The 21,398-nt window shown below is 38.7% G+C and overlaps 1 protein-coding gene across 1 annotated transcript in view; it reads left to right on the top strand.

Annotated features, from left to right (window-relative positions):
• The window catches only part of Arms (Ankyrin repeat-rich membrane spanning), a 680,132-nt gene that overhangs the window by 574,402 nt on the left and 84,332 nt on the right, over nucleotides 1-21,398 (top strand). Inside the window, exon 22 of the mRNA XM_090381558.1 lies at nucleotides 10,561-10,868. Within this exon, the coding sequence (XP_090237684.1) occupies nucleotides 10,561-10,868 (308 nt within the window). The remainder of the gene's footprint in view (nucleotides 1-10,560; nucleotides 10,869-21,398) is intronic.

Raw genomic sequence — 21,398 nt, forward strand, 5'->3', positions numbered from 1 at the left:
ATGACAGCCAAATCCTCTGCTTGCACCTTCATGATGGTGGGACTGTTAGTAATCCTGGGTATAACCTCCATGCACACTGTGGGTTACCACCCAGGTATGAACCAACATAAGCAGGGATCGAGGTGTGGCGCCAAAACCACACTGAGGATTACCACCCCTCTGTGTTACCAGGCAATACTAGGGGGGTAGATGACTCATCAACCAGTGCAATACCACCACTTTGCTTATTGGAGGCTTGAAGTGGCAGAACCCATGTTTATTCTCCAGAGCTAAGTTCCGGTCAACACTTCCCCATCTCTTCCATCATGCAGTATGACTGATGATTTTTGAGGTTATGATGAACATCACGGCGAGATCAAATCTTCCTTACATTTCAAGGGTATAGCTCTAAAACGGTGTTCGTAGGCAGGCTGCTAGTTAGTACACCGAAAGAACCTATTGGCAACTCTTTAGAAGGCTTCCAGATCAGATAATGACTGGAGGGAATCCGAGTAGTGTGTATGCAGGGGGCATTGTCGAGGCCACGTTATGTCAATGATCTGGGTATATTCTTACCATGTGTACACCATATCCAAACATTTCATTACTTCATACAGCATATCCCCCCCAACTTTTTCTTACTATTGAATACACCATGAATTGTCAAACTAATACAGTAAGCTTATCTGCGAAAAGATCTAAACCTCCCAAACACTTCCTAGTTCATTTCACAAATATATGTGGTCTCAATTCTAATCTCAACAATGTCCATTTCCACTTGCAGTCTGCCAATCCCCATGTACTTTTTCTGACACAATCCCAGTTATCGGTTAATTCAACTACTGCTCATCTCAGCTGCATAAATTATTCACTGTATGATTCCTTTCGCTTCAAAGGTGGTACTTGAGCATATGTCCGTCCGATATTCCCTGTCAAAGAACTGGTAATTTGGAATCTTCTCTGGCTTAAAATCTCTATCTCGTTGTGTCAAATTCATCTGTTGTCTCTACCATTCTCCCAACTCCACTAATCACTTGCAGCTGTTTGACTTCCTTTAGTCCAACTTCCCTAACAGTGAGGTAATTTTCCTTGGTGATTTTAATGTTCACAACTCAAGCTGACCTCCGTTTTCTAGTCACACCGACCCAGCTGGTCAAGATGCTGAGGCTTTTGCAATTTCTAATGACCTTGCACAGATTGTTCATTTACCTACAAGAATACCAGACAATCCTAACCATACAGCAAACATGCTTGATCTTTTTCTCTCAAACAACCCTTCTAAGTACTCGGTCAAAGTGAGCAGTCCTTTGGGAACCTCAGATCACAAGTTGGTGATTGTCTCTTCTCCAATGGAGCCTTTATCTCATGGCTGTTCTAAACCTCGTATTGTTTGGCATTACAAGAATACAAAATGGGATGACCCGCAAGATTTCTTTTCTTCTTTTCCTTGGTCGGACAGCTGTTTCAAAACTTCTGATGTCAACGTTTGCTCAGATCGTGTCAGTGAAATTATTCTTGCAGGAATGGAATCCTTTATCCCACACTCCACTTTAAAATCTTGTCCTTTATCTAAACCTTGGTTTTCCAATAAATGTGCTAAGGCTGTCCAAGAGAAGAATGTTGCATATCGTAATTGGCTTGTTTCTAATTCTTCAGTTTCATTTTCTGCCTACACCAAAGCTCGCAACAATTGTAAAGCAGTTATTAATCAGTCCAAACTAGAGTTTGAACAGGCTAAGAGTAGAAAACTTGCTTCTTGCCCTAATGGTAGCCGAGCATTCTGGTCTCTTGCCAAAGCTATTGGCCGCAACTTTTGCCCATCTCTGCTCCCACCTCTGTCCAAACCAGATGGTTCTGTTGTCACTTCAGCCAAGGATAAAGCTGACCTGCTAGCATCCCATTTTTCTTCCAGCTCATGTATTAATGATCTTGGTAAAACACCTCCCACCATTCCTAACACGCTCCATTCAATGCCTCCTGTGATTTTCCCTCAAAAGGATCTTAGAAGGATTTTGACGAATCTAGATTCTAAGAAAGCTCCAGGTCCTGATGGTATGTCTCCACTTGTTCTCAAAACCTGTGCTCCTGAACTTACTCCTGTTTTTTGCTGCCTTTTTTTTCACTTACTTATTCCGAAGGTGTTTTTCCTTCTGCTTGTAACTACCTAGTAACCTTCTGTCCGATCAACTATCGCCAGTATGGATTCTGTCAGTGTCGATCCACTGGTGATATTTTGTCTTATGTTACCCATTTATGGACAAATTCAGTGGAAAAGTTTGATGAAACACAAGCAGTTGCTCTTGACACTTCAAAGGCTTTCAATCGTGTTTGGTATAAAGGTCTTCTAAACAAGCTTCCATCTTATGGTTTGCCAACTGTTTTTTGTAATTGGTTATCCAGTTTTCTTTCTGATCGCTCACTGAGGGTGATGGTAGATAGCTCTGTCTTCTAACTTCTCCACCAATGCTGGTGTCCCTCAAGGTTCAGTTCTTTCCCCCACTCTTTTCCTCTTGTATATTAATGACCTTCTTCCATTGACTGAAAATTCTATTCATAGTTTTTGCTGATGATAGCACATCACATTCCACTTTTCCATTTTGAAAAACCTTGCCCTGCTCAATCGGCTTCAAATTCTTGAATATCCACTACCAATTTCTTAAATGCCGATCTCCAGGTAATTCTCCAGTGGGGCAAAGACAACTTATTTGATTTCAATCCTTCTAAAACTCAGTCTTGTCTTATATCTTGCAAAATGAATTCTTCCGCTCCTATGCTTATCTTTGGTGACACTCCAATTTTTAGGCAAAATGATATATCTCTTTTCGTGATTACCCTGACTTCTAATCTCTCTTGGCACAAGCACATTACAAATATTGCTTCCTCTACATCTGAAAAACTTGGTTTTCGCTTTCACTCTCGGCGTTACTTTTCTTCCAAACAGCTGTTCTTTCTGTGCAAATCGCAAATCTTCCCTACCATGAAATATTGTTCCCACATCTGGGGCAGTGCCCCCAAAACCTCTCTCAGGCTTCTTGATTCCATTCAGAAGAGGGCAGTTAGGGTAATTAATGATTCATCTCTAACAGAGTCTCTCCAGTCGCTTTCTCATAGACGCACTGTTTCTGCTGCATGCCTCTTCTAAAGATACTTCCATGGGCACTGTTCTTCTGAATTGGCTTCTATAATTCCCGCTCTCACTTTCAAAACAGTCCGAACACGTGCCGCCACCAGCCAACATCCATTTACTGTCCAACTTCAAACCCACAGAACCAACTTTTCATCTTCCTCATTTATTCATTCAACTGCCGTTTTCTGGAACAACCTTCCTTCATACGTATTTCCTGAAAATTACAGTCTACAGAAGTTAAAGCCCAATATCAACAAATATCTTCTTTCGTCTTGTCAACCTCCAACCCAAGCACGGTACTAAGTACTATAGGTTCTAATACCTCTCGTGTTTGGGATTTTCATAAAAAAAAAAAAAAAAAAAAAATATATATTGTCCACCTACTTCTGATATCACTGTTTATCTTCAATACCTTGATAATGTTATTGCTACTGTTGGTTCCATACACCTTTTCATCATGTTAGATGCCAATGAAGAGTGTCTACTCTGGTTCTCACCTTCCTCTGACACTAAAGGCAGAATTATCGAAGAATTACTCTCTCATCACCTTGTTACTCTCAACCAGCCTGACAGACTTCCATCCCTTGTCGTGGACGTTGATAGCCTAAATAAGTTTAAGGCTCAGCTGGACAGGTATTTCGAACAAACAGAGGGGCGAAGGTGAAGTGGTTATTTTTTTATTTATTTATTATTTTTTTTTTTTTTTTGGCTGATGCTGCATAAGCTTGCTTTCTTGCATCAAATGCCTCTGCTAATGCTAATTTCTGATTGGTCTGTTAACTGTGGCATTTGCTCTAGTGATCACAGCTATTACCTTTGTGATTAAATCTTCCTATTCGGGCACTTCTTTTTCTTTGCAGGACCTTCACTGCTTTTCCCTTAAACATATATTATGGTCTCGTTTTTTTGTTGCTCTTCAGTTCTCATTCATGGACTCTGTGATGAAACTATTGCTAATTATTCTGCATATGACTATGCAATGTATGTCCAGGATGCTTTGTTGAAGGCTTGCTCTCGTGTTGGCAAGGGAAAAGTGCTGCTTGCTCTCGTGTTGGCAAGAGAAAAGTGCTGCTTTCCTCTTAGCAACACAAGAACGAATGTTTAGGAAAGTTCCTAAACATCCAACACCATGGTGGAGTCACAACTTTAACCTCTTATGCCATCATGTGTTTTGTGCTCTCCAGTCCTTCCAATGACATCATACGAGCTGGCGAACCGCAGATGTTGAGTAGCTTAAAAATTAATATTGCAACCTCAAAAGGCAACATGCCAAGCCCTTAAAGGACAGTAAAAGATCCACTTGGAGAACATTTGTTTTAACTTCAGGTAATTCTGACCCTTGGCGTCTGGTTCATTGTCTCTCTAGAAACAAGGTTCACCCTCCAGGAATTTACCGGTCTGTTGACTCTCACAATGCTAAAACTGTCTTGGACTAACACTGTCAATGCCATACTTGATGCACTTCTTCCCACAGATGATCCCTGCTGTGATCTTCCTATTCACCAACAAATTAGATCTCTCAACAGTGCCTATCTTATTTCTGAATCCACTCCTTGCTTCAGCTAGGCAGAGGTTAATTTGGCAATCTCCAAAATCAATAATAATTGTTGTCCTAGACTTGATAACCTCGAGGCCATTTTTTTTTTAAGTGACTACACAAACTCTATCCAATCTGTCGTTATTGCACTGTTTAATAAATGTTTGAATGATGCAACTTTTCCTGTCCTTTGGCAGATGGCATTGTTAAAATTAATTCCCAAACCTGGTACTCCTATTTCTGCTAAGGCCTATCATCCTATTGCATTATTGTTCAACTTGTGTAAAATTCTTGAGCGACTTATTGCTGCCCATCTAGATGGTCTATTTATTGAATGCTCATTAAAGTCCTCTGACCAGTTTCGTTTTTGTCCAGGCCATGGAACTGAGGAGGCCTTGGTTGAACTTCTCTCCAGAGTAAACAACTGCTTGTTTAAATATTCTATGGCTATTTTCGTAGATTTCTCTGGAGCCTTTGACTCCCTTTGGTGGGACAGCTTCTTTGCTCGCCTAAGGGCTGCTCAATGCTCCTCACAACTCTACAGCTTACCCTGCAACTACTTTCTCCACCGTTCTGTACAAGTCATTTCTGGAACTCACCAACTCAGTCGCTCTGTCTCTCAAAGATGCCCACAAGGTTCAGTGCTTGGTCCGCTCATCGGGGATTTGGTTCTAGATGTGTGGCTTCTCTGTTTATCTCCCAATGCTTCTAAAATAGCATATGCCGATGATCTAATCATTCTCGTCCTTTGTAATTCTTGTGCTTCTTTGCAAAGTACTGCCAGTAACATTATGATCTGTGTTCTTGGTCCATTATTAATAAATTTACCAATTCTCCTAACAAGACTAAACTTCTTTATCTTAAGGGCAACCTTAACATTTTCAGGTCTCCAACTGTTAAACTTTTTGGCGTTCTCTCTCCATGGTTGACTCACATAAATTTTTGGCTATTATTCTAGATCGTAAGTTAAACTTCCAGAAACATATCTTGCACCTTCATGATAAAATAGCCAAGTATACATATATACTTATTCATCTTTCGCATCAATCCTGGGGTATTAACCATCGCACCCTTCGTCTTTTGTACAAAGTGGTATTTGTTCTGATTTGTACCTATGGTGCTGGCGCCTGGTTTTGGTATACTAAGAAGATTGCCATCCAAGAGAAACTCTCCTCTATCCAAGGACCGTATGCTCTTAATGATGAGTCGTCTCAACAGCTGCGCTCTAGGTTTTAAGCAGTTGCCTACCTCTGGACCTCCAAATTGCTTATTGAGGTTTTTGCTATTACCTTAGCCATGCCATTCCAGTTGACTTTTTAGACTTGACTGTTAATATCCACTGCAATCCTAAAACCGAAAAAAAAACTCATCTGGAACTATCTGATTCAACTCTGGCTAGATCGATGGTCTTCTTCTTCCAAAGGTATGGTCACAAGAAAGTTTATTCCATCTGTGTCCTTTGCCTTACAAAAGTCTATTCTAAAATGGTTCAGTACGAGTCTCCACACTCTTTCTTCTAACTGACCATGGTTCCCTTTGTGCTAAACTTGCTAGGTTTAACCTCTCTGATTCTCCCCTCTGTAACTGTGGCAACCCAGAAGACTGGCAGCATGTTCTTTTCACCTGTCCATGTTACTTGGCTCTACATCAGCCTCTGTCTGCTATGTGTCAACCATTTTTTCCAGGCAATGAGTTGTCTCTCTTAGACTCCAAAGAAAAATTTCATCTTCTACAAGATTTTGCACATAAAGCCTTTGCCAAATGTAGACAACTCATCAGTAGTGCCCCAATTTCAGCAACTACTCCTATTCCATTTTTACCTCTAGTCCAGACCAGCATCTTGTGATACCTCCACCATCGTCACTACCACAATTTTTTAGCTCAAGTACCATCTTCACCACCACCTTCGACTTGGACAGTTGGTAATCATACTTGTACAAAGTCAAATGATATCGCTGTCTTCTTGACTTCTATCTCCTGCTGGCCTCAGGCTGGACCCAAGACGGGATCATCTTCTGGCACCACCTTGCACTGGTGCAGGATTTTTATTCATTTTATTAACCTTTTTTCATCTTTATTTATTTTTTTTTTTAATTTTATTTTTATTTTATTTACTTATTTTTATCTTTTAATTTTTCTGATTATTTAAAAAATAATAATAATTTCTTTAACTTTTAATTCCTTTTATTTTTATAATTTTTATTAATTTACTGTTTTATTTTATTTGCTCATATTTTGAATGGTTTGGACATTTAGTACATGACACTTGAGGTTTTCTGCGGTTCGCGTTCAGTTGTGGCCCACCTCTTCGCGGCATCAACGGTCATGAGGATGCACCTCCCTGGTGCTTGTCACTTGCTGATAGCAAAGTGGCCAGAATTTCAATAAGGGGAGGAGATATGGTTCGAGTGGATTGCAGGAATTTTAGCCAACAAGTTATAAATTACTGGAATAAGTTTCCTACATGGGTGGTAGAGGCTGACAGTTTGGGAAAATTCAAAGATCAGCTGAGAGGAGGGAAACACATAGGTTGTCTATTTCTTTTTCTCTTATTAATTATTTATTATTTTTTTATTTTATTTTATTTATTTATTTTTGGCTAGTGCAGCATAAGTCAAAGGCTTCTTTGCACCACGTGACCATTGCTAATACTAATACTAACCACCCCTTAAAGAAGAAAAAGTTTATAATAATAATAATAATAATAAACTACAGTTAGCATTTTAATATTTGTGCCATCAGTCTAAGTCATTTTGGAGAAAAATGACCTGGTTCTGGTCATTTAACCACCCTTCTTTCCTTTAAATCATCAGGAAACTTTGACAACTGATATAAATAATTTGACTGTTGATGATGCTGCTTAGGTTGCTATCAAACAGAATGACTATTTTACATCTACATTCACACATGAGGAATTCTTTAGATAGGGGATGCCAGAAGTTTATCAAACTCCAACAGAGAGCTAAATGATTTTGTAATAACTGAGAGGAAAGTGGAAGAGAAATGTTGATGTTAAACATAAGAAAGGTGCCTGGGGTGGATGAGATCTATCCATTTCTATTAAGGGAGGCAGCGAAGGAGGTAAGCAAACCCTCAGCCATAATTACGAGAGAATCCTTGGATTCTCTCATAATTATGAGACACAAATTCAAATTGAGGAAGATTGGTTGCAGAATATATATGTGGAAGTTTTCCTTTAGCCAGTGGGTGGTTGATTGCTGGAACAGACTTCCATCTGTTTTTTTTGGAAGTTAATAGCTTAAATAAATTCAAGGAAGAACTAGACAAATTATTGGAGCAAAAGCATGTTGTGTTATTTTTTCATTATTTCTATACTGATCTCTGAGGAACTCTACTTACTACACTGGCCCTCATTGAGGAATGTCCATTTATGACTAGTCTCTGTTTACTGTCTTTTAGCCAGCCTTTATCCAATGAAAGATCTTTCCTGTAATCTTAGTTTGCTCCAGTTGATATAACAGCCTTTTGTGTGGAACCTTATGAAAGGCTTTACTGAAGTCAAGGTAAATAACGTGAACTGTATAAGTTATATTAATTATATATAAAATTCATTATATAATTAAATATATAACTAAGGTAAATTATAAAAATAAATAATGACAAATAGATGCCGTTATAGAAGATAACATATTTTGTGGATTGTTCAAGAAACAAACTATTTCAATACTTTATAAGCAATAAATATTTTATTGAATGAGCAACACATGCCAGACCCTTCACCAGGTTCTTGTTCACACATAGAACTCCTAAGACCTTGTAAATACTTTGTAATGATGCTTATTTATTCAAATCTTTATCATGGTGTTTAAAATTTTGGAATAATTTATTTGTTGTTGGCTAACAATCATCTAGAAAATGTCTTTATTTAAATAGATGATTATCGTTTATTTCAAAATGTCAGAGAAAGTTCAAGAAGCTCTAATATCCTTGACCTACTTCTTTCTAAACATCCAAACTGCATCCTGAATTTGACAGTCCAGGAACCAATAGCAGGCAGTGACTATAATGTCATAAAATACGTAGCATCCATAGAAATTGGACACTACCCATTTTATGACACTATCCATGTAGTCACAGGAAAAGGTGTAGGATTCAATTTTAAGAGAGGGAGACTATGCACAAGAAATTAATGGTTTAATTTACACAGTTACAGACTATCATGAACACACCAATTTATAGTATGTGTAATAAAACAGCTTTCTGCAGGATGAAAGCTTTGAAAAATGCCTCAATATATTAGAACTAAACTAAAAGCATTGACAGGCTTTCAAATGGCTTTGTGAGAACTTTTTGGGTAAGAGTTGGTCTCCTGTATACAAAGATGGAGTTCAGCAACTGCTGAGAGCATATAAAGAAATGGATGTTGTGTCCCTGAAAACCTTGACATAGTGAGTGATGAGCAAGGGGACAAATTGCATCAAGACGTTGTCAAAGGACAATTGCTACCAAGATTTATAGAATGAATGTATATTTGGCAGACTACTGACATTGTGGACAAAGATTACCAAAACAGTTTTAAATTGTACAAATCATTTTTATAATAGTGTACTGTATTATTTTAACTATGTGTATAATGGTGTATTGGTTTTAACTGTAAAAGTGATAAAAATGTAATTGTAACAAGTTTCATGTTTTGTAATGAAATTGCCTTAATTAACTTGTGCTGATGTTATCAACAGTTGTATTATTAAAGCCTACTAGGGAAAAAAATGAGAACATTTTTGAAATCAGTGCACAAAACATCAGAAAGGTATGTTTACAGCTTGGAGAGAAAAACAGTTTCATTTTGTTGACCAGTGTTATTATTGCATTTTATTCACTGAATGCTCTTGTAAAGTATGGCAATTGTAAATGATATACTACATGGTCATGGGAAACCTGATGAAGTAGCATACAAATTGAACATCTTTTCTTCAGGCTTGCATATATTCTTTGAAGAAATGTTAATTAAAGGTCAGAAATCCATATTGAAAATTACCATTTCTAATTATAAGTCCCAACTGAAACTAAAAGTTTTCTGAATAATGAGTTTGAGATAATTAGTGTACAAAATGATGCATACCACTCGATTTATAGCAGAAAGTATATTGCTTTGGAATGCTGCTTCATGTTTCTGGGGGTGTATGTAATTATTTGCAACTGTAATTTGAACCACAAGCATGAATTGTGATTGAATCACACCTCATAATCATGATTTAAATTGCAATTGCAAATAATTACATATATGCCCCAGAAAATGCCTCCAAATCATGGAGTATAGAAAGGCCCCCCCCACCTTAAGCAAGATTGATTTTTTAATTTAGTATCATAGCGATGAAGTTTTACAGGTGGTTCCTAGATTTATAACAAATTTATTAACTCCTAATATTAATTTTCCTACATTCATGTATGATGGCCTTCCAACTATTAGTTGTGGTAACCTCATTATAAGCTATTGCTAATTTTCAAACCTAAAGATAGTCTTTTAGTGATTGTTGACTTATCTTGAAGATTCTGAATGGGTAATACATTTACATCCTCAAAAAGAATTTGTCCGTAAGTTTACTTCATCATAATCCACATTTATGAAAAACTGTTCCCTAGCAAAAACTTACTTCTTTCCATTCAAAAAAACTTACTATTTGCTTATTTCTTAAAATTCAATATATTTTAAGTGGGAACAGTTTCAGATGAAATGCAATTGTATCTAATTAACTGATTCTGCCTTTGCTAAATAAAAATACACTTATGTTTGTGCCTTTTGATTCTTGTGAAACTCCATGAGTGGCATTCAACTTGTGGACAGTGGCACAAGATGGATTTTGCATAAGTTAGAAACTTTTTGAACCTGACTTGTTAACTTTCACTTCAGATCTTGTTTGTTTTGAACCCGGTTATATTTTCATTCTCTTTACAGAAGACCATCAGCAGTTGTCAGAAATAATGAAATTGGATAGTAAACTTGGCCATCCATCACCTCTGCATTCACATTTCCCGAACCACAGTATAATTAATAAAAAAGGAAGCAATGGTTATTCTAAGCACTTTTTTGATTATTGGCAAAATCATCCTAATTGGAAACCTAGAGATCAAGAAGAATATCAAACCTCAAGATCATTAGCAACTCCAGTTGTGCCTTTCTTTTCTCCACAGGCAGCCTGGTGGAGTTACAGACCAGAAAATGTGCCACTAATTTTTTCAGGAATAACAGCTGTTAAGCCTCCTGTAAGTATGTTAAAAAGATGTACAGTAGAATGTTAGTTATCCGGAAGTCAATTATCTGGAACGTCAGTTATCCAGAATAATTTGAAAGGCCGATATTTCTTCTTTTTTTTTATTATTATTAACAGTAGTACAGTAAGTGACAGTTATAATGATCACATTTGCAAATTGAATTTTGATTATAATAAGCGGAAGATCGAGTTTACTACCTGTTTATAACAGATTGTACAAACAAAAAGCCCAATAAACCAAAAACTGCAAATTGTTTTTATTGTTTTATGATTGTGACCTCTAGAATTCTATGTGGCCTTCAGAAATGTGTTTTAGAAAAATATCACAGAGACTACTGTGTTTTCTCGGAAAGCACGAGTGAATTTCAGATTAGTTCAGCTCCAGATTCGTTAAGAATAATATCAGCCCGAAACTGTGCAATTTATTATTTTTCTCAATTTTTTACAGTAAAATGTGAACGAAAAGAAAATGAATGCGTAGTTTTAACATTGCAACAAATAACGGAAATTGTTCATAGAATTAGAAAAGATTAAAATTTAGGAAATCTCTCCAAAGAGTTTAATGTGGGAACTTCAAAAAATTTACGACAACAAGAAAAATTCCAGTGCTATAACAGAATTTGGGTCAATTATGGTGAAGGGAGGATCGAGCAGGAAAAAGACGGTGTTGAAACCTGAAAATGCCACTTTGGAGAGTACTTTATTTGTGGTTTCTTCAGAAGCGAAATTTAGGCGAACCAGTGTCTGGCCCAACATTGCATGAAAAAGCATTTGATTTTAATCGAAAATTAAGAGTTAATGAAGATTTTAAGGCAAGCACACGTTGGCTGAAAAACTTTAAACTGAGACACGGTATACGTGACTCAGTTTAAAGGCACTTTTGCAGACTAATCTGTAGCGGTGTCCTTTGAAAGTAAATTTGCTTCAGTTATAGCAAATTAAGAGACAGAAAAGGTTTATAATGTTGATGAGATGGGCTTATTATGGAAAGCATTACCAAGAAAAACCCTAGCCACTAAAAGAGAAATACCTGCACCAGGTTTTAAGATGAGAAAAGAGCGAGTTACAATTGCTATGTGTGCAAATGCTACTGGGATGCACAGTTTGTCTGTGTTCGTTATCAGTAAGTCAAAAAAAAGGGGGAGCATTTAAAAATCTTTCTAATTTTCCTGTTTTGTATAAAAATAATAAAAATACCTGGATGGATATTTTCTGAGATTGTTTTTTTAATTAATTAATCTTTAATTATTTAATTTAATCATAAGGTAAGATTAAATTTATTTAGATTTATTTATTTATTTATTATTAATTAATTATTATTTATTAATTTACAAGTTAGTGCAACTGCATCATATTAGTACACAGCCAATTCTAGATTAGCAAATTATTTGCAAAAGCGGCATTGTTTAAGTCATATCTCATATTGTGAACACCTTCACGACGAGTTGCCATGACATTGCACTACTTCGAATAAGTAACGCTTCACCTAAAGGAGAAGACTATTGTTACTTATTCTCAGTGGATACCACCACCCATCTCTCATATTGTGGAATTATACTTCATAACTGTTTTGCCATCATTACATCACTTGGGTACCTACCCACCCACCGGAGAAGGGCCAAATAGCCCTGAAACGATGCCATCTGGGTGGTGGTATCCACTGAGAATAAATAACAACAGTCTTCTCCTAAAGGAGAAGACTGTTGCTTATTCAAAGTTGCGTTACTTATTCGAAGTAGTGCAATGTCATGGCAACTCGTCGTTAAGGTGTTCACAATATGAGATATGATTTAAATGATGGCTTTTGCAAATAATTTGCTAATCTAGAATTGGCTGTGTACTAATATGATGCACCAACTTGTACATGGTCTAACTCCCTCACAGCCTGAGACATAAGCCCTTAATGCATTATAGTATTTATTAATTATTAATGTTAATTAAGTATTTTATTTTATTTTTTAATTAATTATTTAGATTTATTTATTTATTTATTTAACCTTACCTTATGATTCCACATTTATGCGTTAAATTTATTTAGTCTTACTTCTTACTCTACTTTTGACTATTCGGAAGAGTTTTTAAAAGATAAACTGTAATTCATAACTTCTGATACTTTTTTCCATTATAATTTTGTTTATTATTATTATTATTATTATTACTAGCTATATGGCACAAGGAAGCCTGAGGCTTATGCTGCACCAGCCAAAAAAATTCCCAAGTTACCCTGAGAGAGAGAGAGAGAGAGAGAGAGAGAGAATCACCAAGAAAGAGAAGAATGATGATATCCAGCTCAGGACCCTGGGTGTGCCAAGCCCATACTCACCAGATGTGAGCCCACTGGGGTTAAACCTTACTGTTTTTTTTTTAAATTCTATCGCTTCAGTATTATTGTATTTTACATGATAGAGTTTAAATGTTTGATTGAAATATCATATTAGGTCCTGTACGAAATTAATGCCTCCTAATTTTTTGCTTTCAAATGTGGTGCCATGAGTGCAGCACACAAATAGTTCAAAATGGTGGATGTTACAGATATACGTATCAAGAAAAGAGTGATTGTATTTCTTACCAAGGAAGAAGTGACGCCTATCAAAATTCGTACTCATCCCAAAAATGTTTATGGTGACAATACTGTAGATGTGAGTACAGTTAGACATTGGGTGGGTAAAGTAGCATTATAGTTTTTTTTTAATATATATATATATATATATAGTGTTTTGTGGAAAGTGCTACCGGTGGTTTCCCACATCTATGCTATGGGGGAAGTGACATAGTGTTATTGTTATGCAGTTCCCCACAAATCTACGTTAAGTACTCTGTGGTGCTGCAAAACTTTGCAAAGCCAGTCGATGTGGGTTGTGTGAGTAATGTGTTGTTTGAGTGGCCTCTTTGTTACTGGGAAGTGCGATCACTGGAAAAGAACCTCCCAGCATCCATCCACTGGCAAGAGGAGCCAGGCTAGGGAGTAGAAAAACAACTGACGGGCCATCCACACTCTTGCAGGAGCAAGAGTGAGGAGAGGCCAAGGAAAAAGCAGATAAGAGACAGGGAAGACAGCAGGGGATGGCAGAGTGTAGGCATCCTCCCAGGCAAAAAGGAGCAAGAAGAGTGCTAGGTGCAGTTGGGAGAGTCCTGGAGGACTGTGGGTAGGGAGAAGAGAACAAGTAAAGTTCTCTTAATTAAACAGTTAGAATTAAACAGTTAGAGATTGCCACAATGGTGAACCATGGAGCAGTGTCGACAGGGCACCTAGTTGGTGGCCCTAAGGATCATCCTGCTCAGGAGTGCACCCTGGGCCAGCAGGGTGGGTTAGGAGTCTAATTTGCAATTTCATGACTGTGAGTTTCCGGTGCTGGGTATCAGTTGCTGTGAGGAGGTGGTGGTGGTCCAAGAGTAGTGTTAGGAAGTTGCAGATGATGCCAGCAATGACGAAATTGCTGGCATCATTTGATCAGTTATGCCAATGACTTCATTGGCATAACTGATCAGGGTGCAAAAGGCATCATTAGACTTCGGTAACTTGGTTTCTAGCTGAAGTGATGTAGTATGAAGGTCTAGGAGTAGTACGGTTCTTAGATCTAAGTATATGTTGCATGAGTGCATCACATGCTCCCAGTCTTCAGATTCTCTGCAGGTACAGAGGTCATCTTCGACTAGGCTGAACTCTAGAAGGCATCTCTTGAAGTACCATGGCCAGTTAATCGAAAGGAAGATAGATCTTAGGGAAGAACTAAGTGGGATGTTGTTTGTTGATGTAGGTTACTTCAGGGAGGAAAAGTTTAGTAGTTGCACCAGTTGTGGAATTATTCCAGTGAGTTTGCCACCAGTTAATCAGTTCTAGCCACACACATACATTTGTGTTCCTGTTGGTTATTGGTACGGATTTGAATAGTGAGAAATTCTGCTTCCTTATTCTTCTTAATGGCATATGAGAGTCCAATAAAAGCAACCTGGAGGTCCAAGGGGAGGTAACCTGTTAGTACCTATAGGGCGGTAGTTGCATGTCATTATACATGCATGGGTCATTTGTAGTAGCATAAGTTGTTGAATTTGCTAAATTTGACGTTGTGCATGTACTATAGTCACTTGGAAGTACCATACTACAGCTCCATATGTGACAAGAGTCAGTCCTTTTAAACCCTAGTCCTTGCAGTAATGTAATTTTTTATATTTTCTTTGATAGCTTGGAGATGGGAGTGAAAGTTCTCCGGTCATCCAAACTTACTCCTAGGTACTTCACCGATTGGTAATTTTTCAGTGGGCAGCCATTAAAACATATGGTAGGAGGTCTGGAGAAGTCCAGTTTGCCTTTCAATAGGAGGGTTCTGTTCTTCTCAGTGGAGACTGTATTTTTTTTTTTCCTGATGATAACCATATCATTGGCATATAAGAAAGCTGAGTAGTGTGTGGGCTCCAACCTGTCCCCAGGATGGAGCCCTGGGAACAGCCTGTGGTTAGATGTCGCGTGATCAGTGATATTTTGTTTTGGTGCTGACCTTGTGGTTAGAAAAGTAGCTTTTGAGGCAGTGGTAGAAATTCCAGGTACAGTCAGACACTCTGGCCCACTGGAGAATGCCTGGCCACCACACTTTGTCAAAAGTTCCTTTGAAGTCAATGAAGATTGCCAGTACATAAGTTGCATCCGACTGTTCTGCCACTTTGAGGGTTTAGATAGGAAATTGATTGTGAGCACCCTGATTTGAATCTAAATTGAAAAGGAGATGCCAAATCATTGGCTTCCTATTGTGGTTGGAAGCAGAAGAGCAGCAGTCTCTCAAAAACCTTGCTGAGAATGTGCTGACCATGTGGTTAGAAAAGTAGCTTTTGAGGCAGTAGTAGAAATTTCAGGTACAGTCAGAGACTCTGGCCCACTGGAGAATGCCCGGCCACCACACTTTGTCAAAAGTTTCTTTGAAGTCAATGAAGATTGCCAGTACATAAGTTGCATCTGACTGTTCTGCCACTTTGAGGGTTTTAGATAGGAAATCGATTGTGAGCATCCTGATTTGAATCTAAATTGAAAAGGAGATGCCAAATCATTGGCTTCATATTGTGGATGGAAGCAGAAGAGCAGCAGTCTCTCAAAAACCTTGCTGAGAATGGGAAGCAGTGCAATGGGGTGGTATGCCTTGGAGGTACCTGTGGGATCCTTGGGTAAGAGCCTCAGGTTAGCATGCTTCCATAGTGATGAAAAGTTGCCCTCGCTCAGACAGGTGTTGAAGAGCTGAAGAAGGAGCTATGGCACAGAGATGCTACACAGTCTCGCCCTCTGTAAAATCTAGACTAGGAGCTTTGCTTTTTTTGATTTTATTGATTGCCACATCCATTTTCTCCTATGTGAATGGTTCCTCCATAGCATCTGGTTGGAAGCTTCTGCTGCAATCTTTGTGTAGATGTCAGAGTTGATGTTGTCCTGATATATTAGTTCATTCAAAATCCAGTTGATTGTGTCTTCCCAGTATGTAGTCTCTTATGAGGGTTTTAGATAGGAAATCGATTGTGAACACCCTGATTTGATTTGAGTCATCAGTGCGAACAGAGTTTATGACCTCCGTGGATCCCAGCTTATTCCTCATGAGTTTGTAGACTAAACACACATGGAATCCAATTCCCCCAAAGTCTTGAAAAGGCAATGCCAGGAACTCTGTTTGGCTTGATAAATTTTGTTAGTATATTCAGGGCAGACTGCTTTAAATTGGTCTCTGTACTGTTCTACAATGTGAGCAGATTCAGTCCTTTGCTTGCATTGGTATTCATTGCGAGCATGCATCAGAGAATTGTGCAGGTTAGTGAGCTCCTGCGACTCCCATGGTACAGATCTCAGGTTGCTGGAACATTTTTTTCATGGAAGCCTCTGAAGCTTTGAGAAGCAGACTCTGCACAAAGTCTGTTTTCTGCACACTTTTCATTGATTAGTAGGAGTTGCTAGCTGGGTCTTGAAGAACTCCTTGAATTACATTGTTAAACTGGTCCCAATTCGCTGTTTTTGTGGAGAATCTTTTAATATCCTGGGTAGATACTTGATGAGAGATGGCAGAATCAGTGATGCTGTAGACGATGAGGCAGTAATGGCAGTGTGATGTCCAGGTTAGGTGGTTGGTTATCCTAGTCTATTGATGATTTAAAAGCTGCGTGAGGCAACGAATTCATCTAACCTGTCTCCTCTTGTGGAAGTAGAGGTGTTGAACCATTGTGTTGACCAGGCATTCGAATCTGCTGCTATAATGACATCAGTCTTCTCCAGGAGGTCAAGAGTTTGTCCCAGTCGAGCTATGTGCAGGAGGATGTCAGTACCAAATTGGAAGTAGGCTGTTAAGACTACAATACAGCCAAGCTGCCTTCTATTGTATCCCCAGCTAGGTGGGGAGTGCAAAGTGATTCTGTCTGTGTTACTACTAGGCCTGGATTGCGGATGCTGATTGCAGCAAGACCCAGTTAGTTTGTGGTCTGGATTTTCCTGAAAGCAAGAGGGTAATCACCAGAGACCCTTCCACGAACACAGTACGGTACCTGAAAGAGAAGAATATCTAGATTTAACCAGTCCATTAGATGGATTTTTTGACATTGATCTGGGCTATACAAAGTCTGGACATGGGGGTTTGAACATCCTATTTTCCATAGTCATATTGCATACTACATCTGCTGCTCTTCTATATACAAGACAAACTCCATCCTGCACGGAGTGATTGTATGATTTGTTAATTGCTTTGCAATTTGAGCATTTATGAGGTGAGGCCTTGTTGGACCAATCCTTGTAGAGATGCCCTGCCTCAGCACAATGCCCACATATTGGCTGTTTTTTTAGGACACTTCAGCTATGCCACAAGACTTGATCTGTTCTAGATATGACTTAGTGGCTGCTTCCAATATTATTCCTTAGTCGCAAATTTTGCGAATGCTTTTGATTTCAAGGTTGTCTAGTTTTGGTGTTATCATCTTTAGGAAGGTGTCCTTTGCTCCATTGTTGTCTGGAATGTCGCGCCCTTCTCTAACCTTTATAATCAGCGTGTGCTTGTTCTGTGTGGTGGGGATCAGAGATAATTTCAGCATGGCAACATAAGCCAACTGGTGCTGGGTCCTTTCATCAGAAGCTTGGGAGGAGGGGGGTATTCAGAGCTCCTATAGTTGGATTCTTGGTTACTTCAGATAGGGTTTTATTAGTTTGTTGGAGTTGGGCATTGGCGGCCTTCAGTGCTTTTTTTTTTTTTTTTTTAAGAAAACCCAAACACAATAGGTATTAGAACCTATAGTACTTAGTACTGTGCTTGGGATGGAGGTTGTGAAGATGAAACAAGATATTTGTTGACATTAGACTTGAACTTCTGTAGACTGTAATTTTCAGGAAATACGTATGAAGGAAAGCTGTTCCAGAAAATAGCAGTTGAATGAATAAACAAGGAAGATGAAAAGTTGGTTCTGTGAGTTTGAAGTTGGACAGTAAATGGATGTTGGCTGGTGGCAGCATGTGTTCAGATTGTTTTGAAAGAGAGACCGGGAATTATAGAAGCCAATTCAGATCAGAGAGAAAACTAGATAACCAATTACAAAAAACAGTTGGCAAACCATAAGATGGAAGCTTGTTTAGAAGACCTTTATGCCAAACACAATCAAAAGCCTTCAAGATGTCAAAAGCAACTTTTCCATTGAATTTGTCCATAAATGGGTAACATAAGCCTGAATATCACCGTGGATCGACAATGACAGAATCCATACTGGCGATCGTTCATCAGATGGCAGGTTTCTAGCTAGTTTAAGAGTTGGCGGTTAATTGATTTCTCCATTACTTTAGAAGGAGTAGAAGTAATTGTAATGGGACGATAATTGGATGGGATTGATTTGTCACCCTTGTCCTAACAAGGGTGACACTGGCTGGATATGAGCAAATTTCCAAGCAGAAGGAAAAACACCTTCAGAATAAGAAAGTGAAAAAAAAGGCAGCAAAAAACAGGAGTAAGTTCAGGAGCACAGGCTTTGAGAACAAGTGGAGAAATACCATCAGAACCTGCAGTTTTCTTAGCGTCAAGATTTGTCAAAATCCTTCTGACATCCTTTGGGCAGAAGACCACAGGAGACATTGAATGGAGCATGTTGGGAATGGTGGGAGATGTTTTACCAAGATCATTAATACATGAGTTGGAAGGGAAATGGGATGCTAGCAGGTCAGCTTTATCCTTGGCTAAAGTGACAACAGAACCATCTGGTTTTGACAAAGGTGGGAGTAGAGATGGGCAAAAGTTGCAGCCAATATCTTTCGCAAGAGATCAGAATGCTCAGCTACCATTAGGACAAAAAGAAAGTTTTCTAATCTTAGCCTGTTCAAAATCTAGATTGGACTGATTAATAACTGCTTTACAATTGTTGCGAGCTTTGGTGTAGGCAAAAAATGAAACTGAAGAATTGGAAACAAGCCAATTACGATATGCAATGTTCTTCTCTTGAGCAGCCTTAGCACATATATTAGAAAACCAAGGTTTAGTTAAAGGATGAGATTTTAAAGTGGAGTGTGGGGTAAATGATTCCATTCCTACAAGAATAACTTCACTGACATATTCTGAGCAAACATTGACATCAGAAGTTTTGAAACAGTAACCCAATCAGGGAAAAGAAATCTCGCAGGTCATCCCATTTTGCATTCTTGTAATGCAAAATGGGATGAAAACAACACAAGGTTGGGAATAGCCATGAGATAAAGGCTCCATTGGAGAAGAGACACTCACCAAGTTGTGATCTGGGGTTTCTAAAGGACAACTAACTTCCACCGTGTATTTAGAAGAGTTGTTTGTGAGAAAAAGGTGAAGAGTGTTGGCTGTATGGTTAGGATTTTCTGGTATTATTGTAGGTAAATTAATGATTTGTGCAAGGTCATTAGTAATTGCAAAAGCTTCAGCATCTTGACCAGCTGGGTCTGTGTGACCAGAAAACAAGCCAGCTGGAGTTATGAACATTAAAATCACCAAGGAAAATTACCTCACTGTTAGGAAAGTTGAACTGGAGAAAGTCAAGTCGCAAAGAGAGGAAGTCAAAGAGCTCCAAGTGAGTAGTGGAGTTGGGAGAACGGTAGAGACGACAAATGAATTTGACACAATGAGGTAGAGAGATTTTAAGCCAGAGAAGATCGAAAAGAGGAGATTCCAAATTACCAAGTCTCTGACAGGGAATATCAGAACAGACATAAGCACAAGTACCACCTTTGAGGCGAAAGGAATCATTCAGCGAATAATTTGGGCAACTGAGATGAGGAATAGTTGAATAAACCGATACCTGAGATTCTGTCAGAAAAAGTACATGGGGTTTGGCAGACTGCAAGTAGAAATGGACATCGTTGAGATTAGAATTGAGACCATGTATATTTGTGAAATGAACTAGGAAGTGTTTGGGAGGTTTAGATCTTTTCGCAGATAAGCTTACTCTATTAGTTTGACTATTCATGGCGTATTCAATAGTAAGAAAAAGTGTGGGGGGAAATGCTGTATGTAGTAATGAAATTTTTGGATATGGCATACACATGGTAAGAATATACCTTGACATAACGTGGCCTCGACAATTCCTCCCGCATAACCACTACTCTGACTCCCTCCAGTCACTATCTGGCAGAGTAGAGGTAGCAAGATTATACACTAGCTGATCCGGAGGCCTCCTAGAGAGTTACCAATAGGTTCTGTCCAGTGTACTAACTAGTGGCCAGTCTGTGAACACCGTTTTAGAGATGAACCCTCGAAATGTAAGGAATATTGGATCTCGCCGTGATGTTCATCATAACCTCAAAAGTCATCAGTCATACTGCATGATGGAAGAGATGGGTAAGGGTTGACCGGAACTTAGCTCTTGGAGACTAAACAACGGGTTCTGCCACTTCAAGCCTCCGATAAGCAAAGTGGTGGTATTGCACCGGTTGATGAGAGTCATCTATCCCCTAGTATTGCCTGGTAACACATAGGGGCGGCATTCCTCATTGTGGTTTTGGCGCCACACCTCAACCCCTGCTTACGTTGGTTCATACCTGGGTAGTCACCCACAGTGTGCTTGTGCATGGAGGTTATACCCATGATTGCTAACAGTCCCACCATCATCAAAGTGCAAGCAGAGGATTTGGCTGTCAAAGACTGTCCGGACTTTGCCAAAATTGGGTCTACTTGACTTGAATGTCACCCGAATGTCAATTCCAGCAGCGTTTTAGACTCCCAGATAGCAAGTACAGCTTTTCTGGCATATCTGTGACAACCTCAAGGACCAGATCTTTTCACAAATACGCTTATTCTACTAGTTTGGCTATTCATGGTGTATTCAATAGTAAGAAAAAGTGGGGGGGGGGGGGACATGCTGTATGAAGTAATGAAATTTTTGGATATGGCATACACATTGTAACAATACACCCAGATCCTTGAGATAACATGGCCTAACAGTGTGCATTTCCTTCTTCAGCCATTATGCAGAGCTATAGCAGCAGCTGTTCATTTTCTATAATGACCTCATATAACTTCTTAAAAGAGCCTGAGTAGTATGAAATTCATAACGATGCGGG

This window comes from Mastigoproctus giganteus, chromosome 9, assembly GCF_048544385.1.
Source record: "Mastigoproctus giganteus isolate SK-2022 chromosome 9, ASM4854438v1, whole genome shotgun sequence".
Taxonomy (NCBI): Eukaryota; Metazoa; Arthropoda; class Arachnida; order Uropygi; family Thelyphonidae; genus Mastigoproctus; species Mastigoproctus giganteus.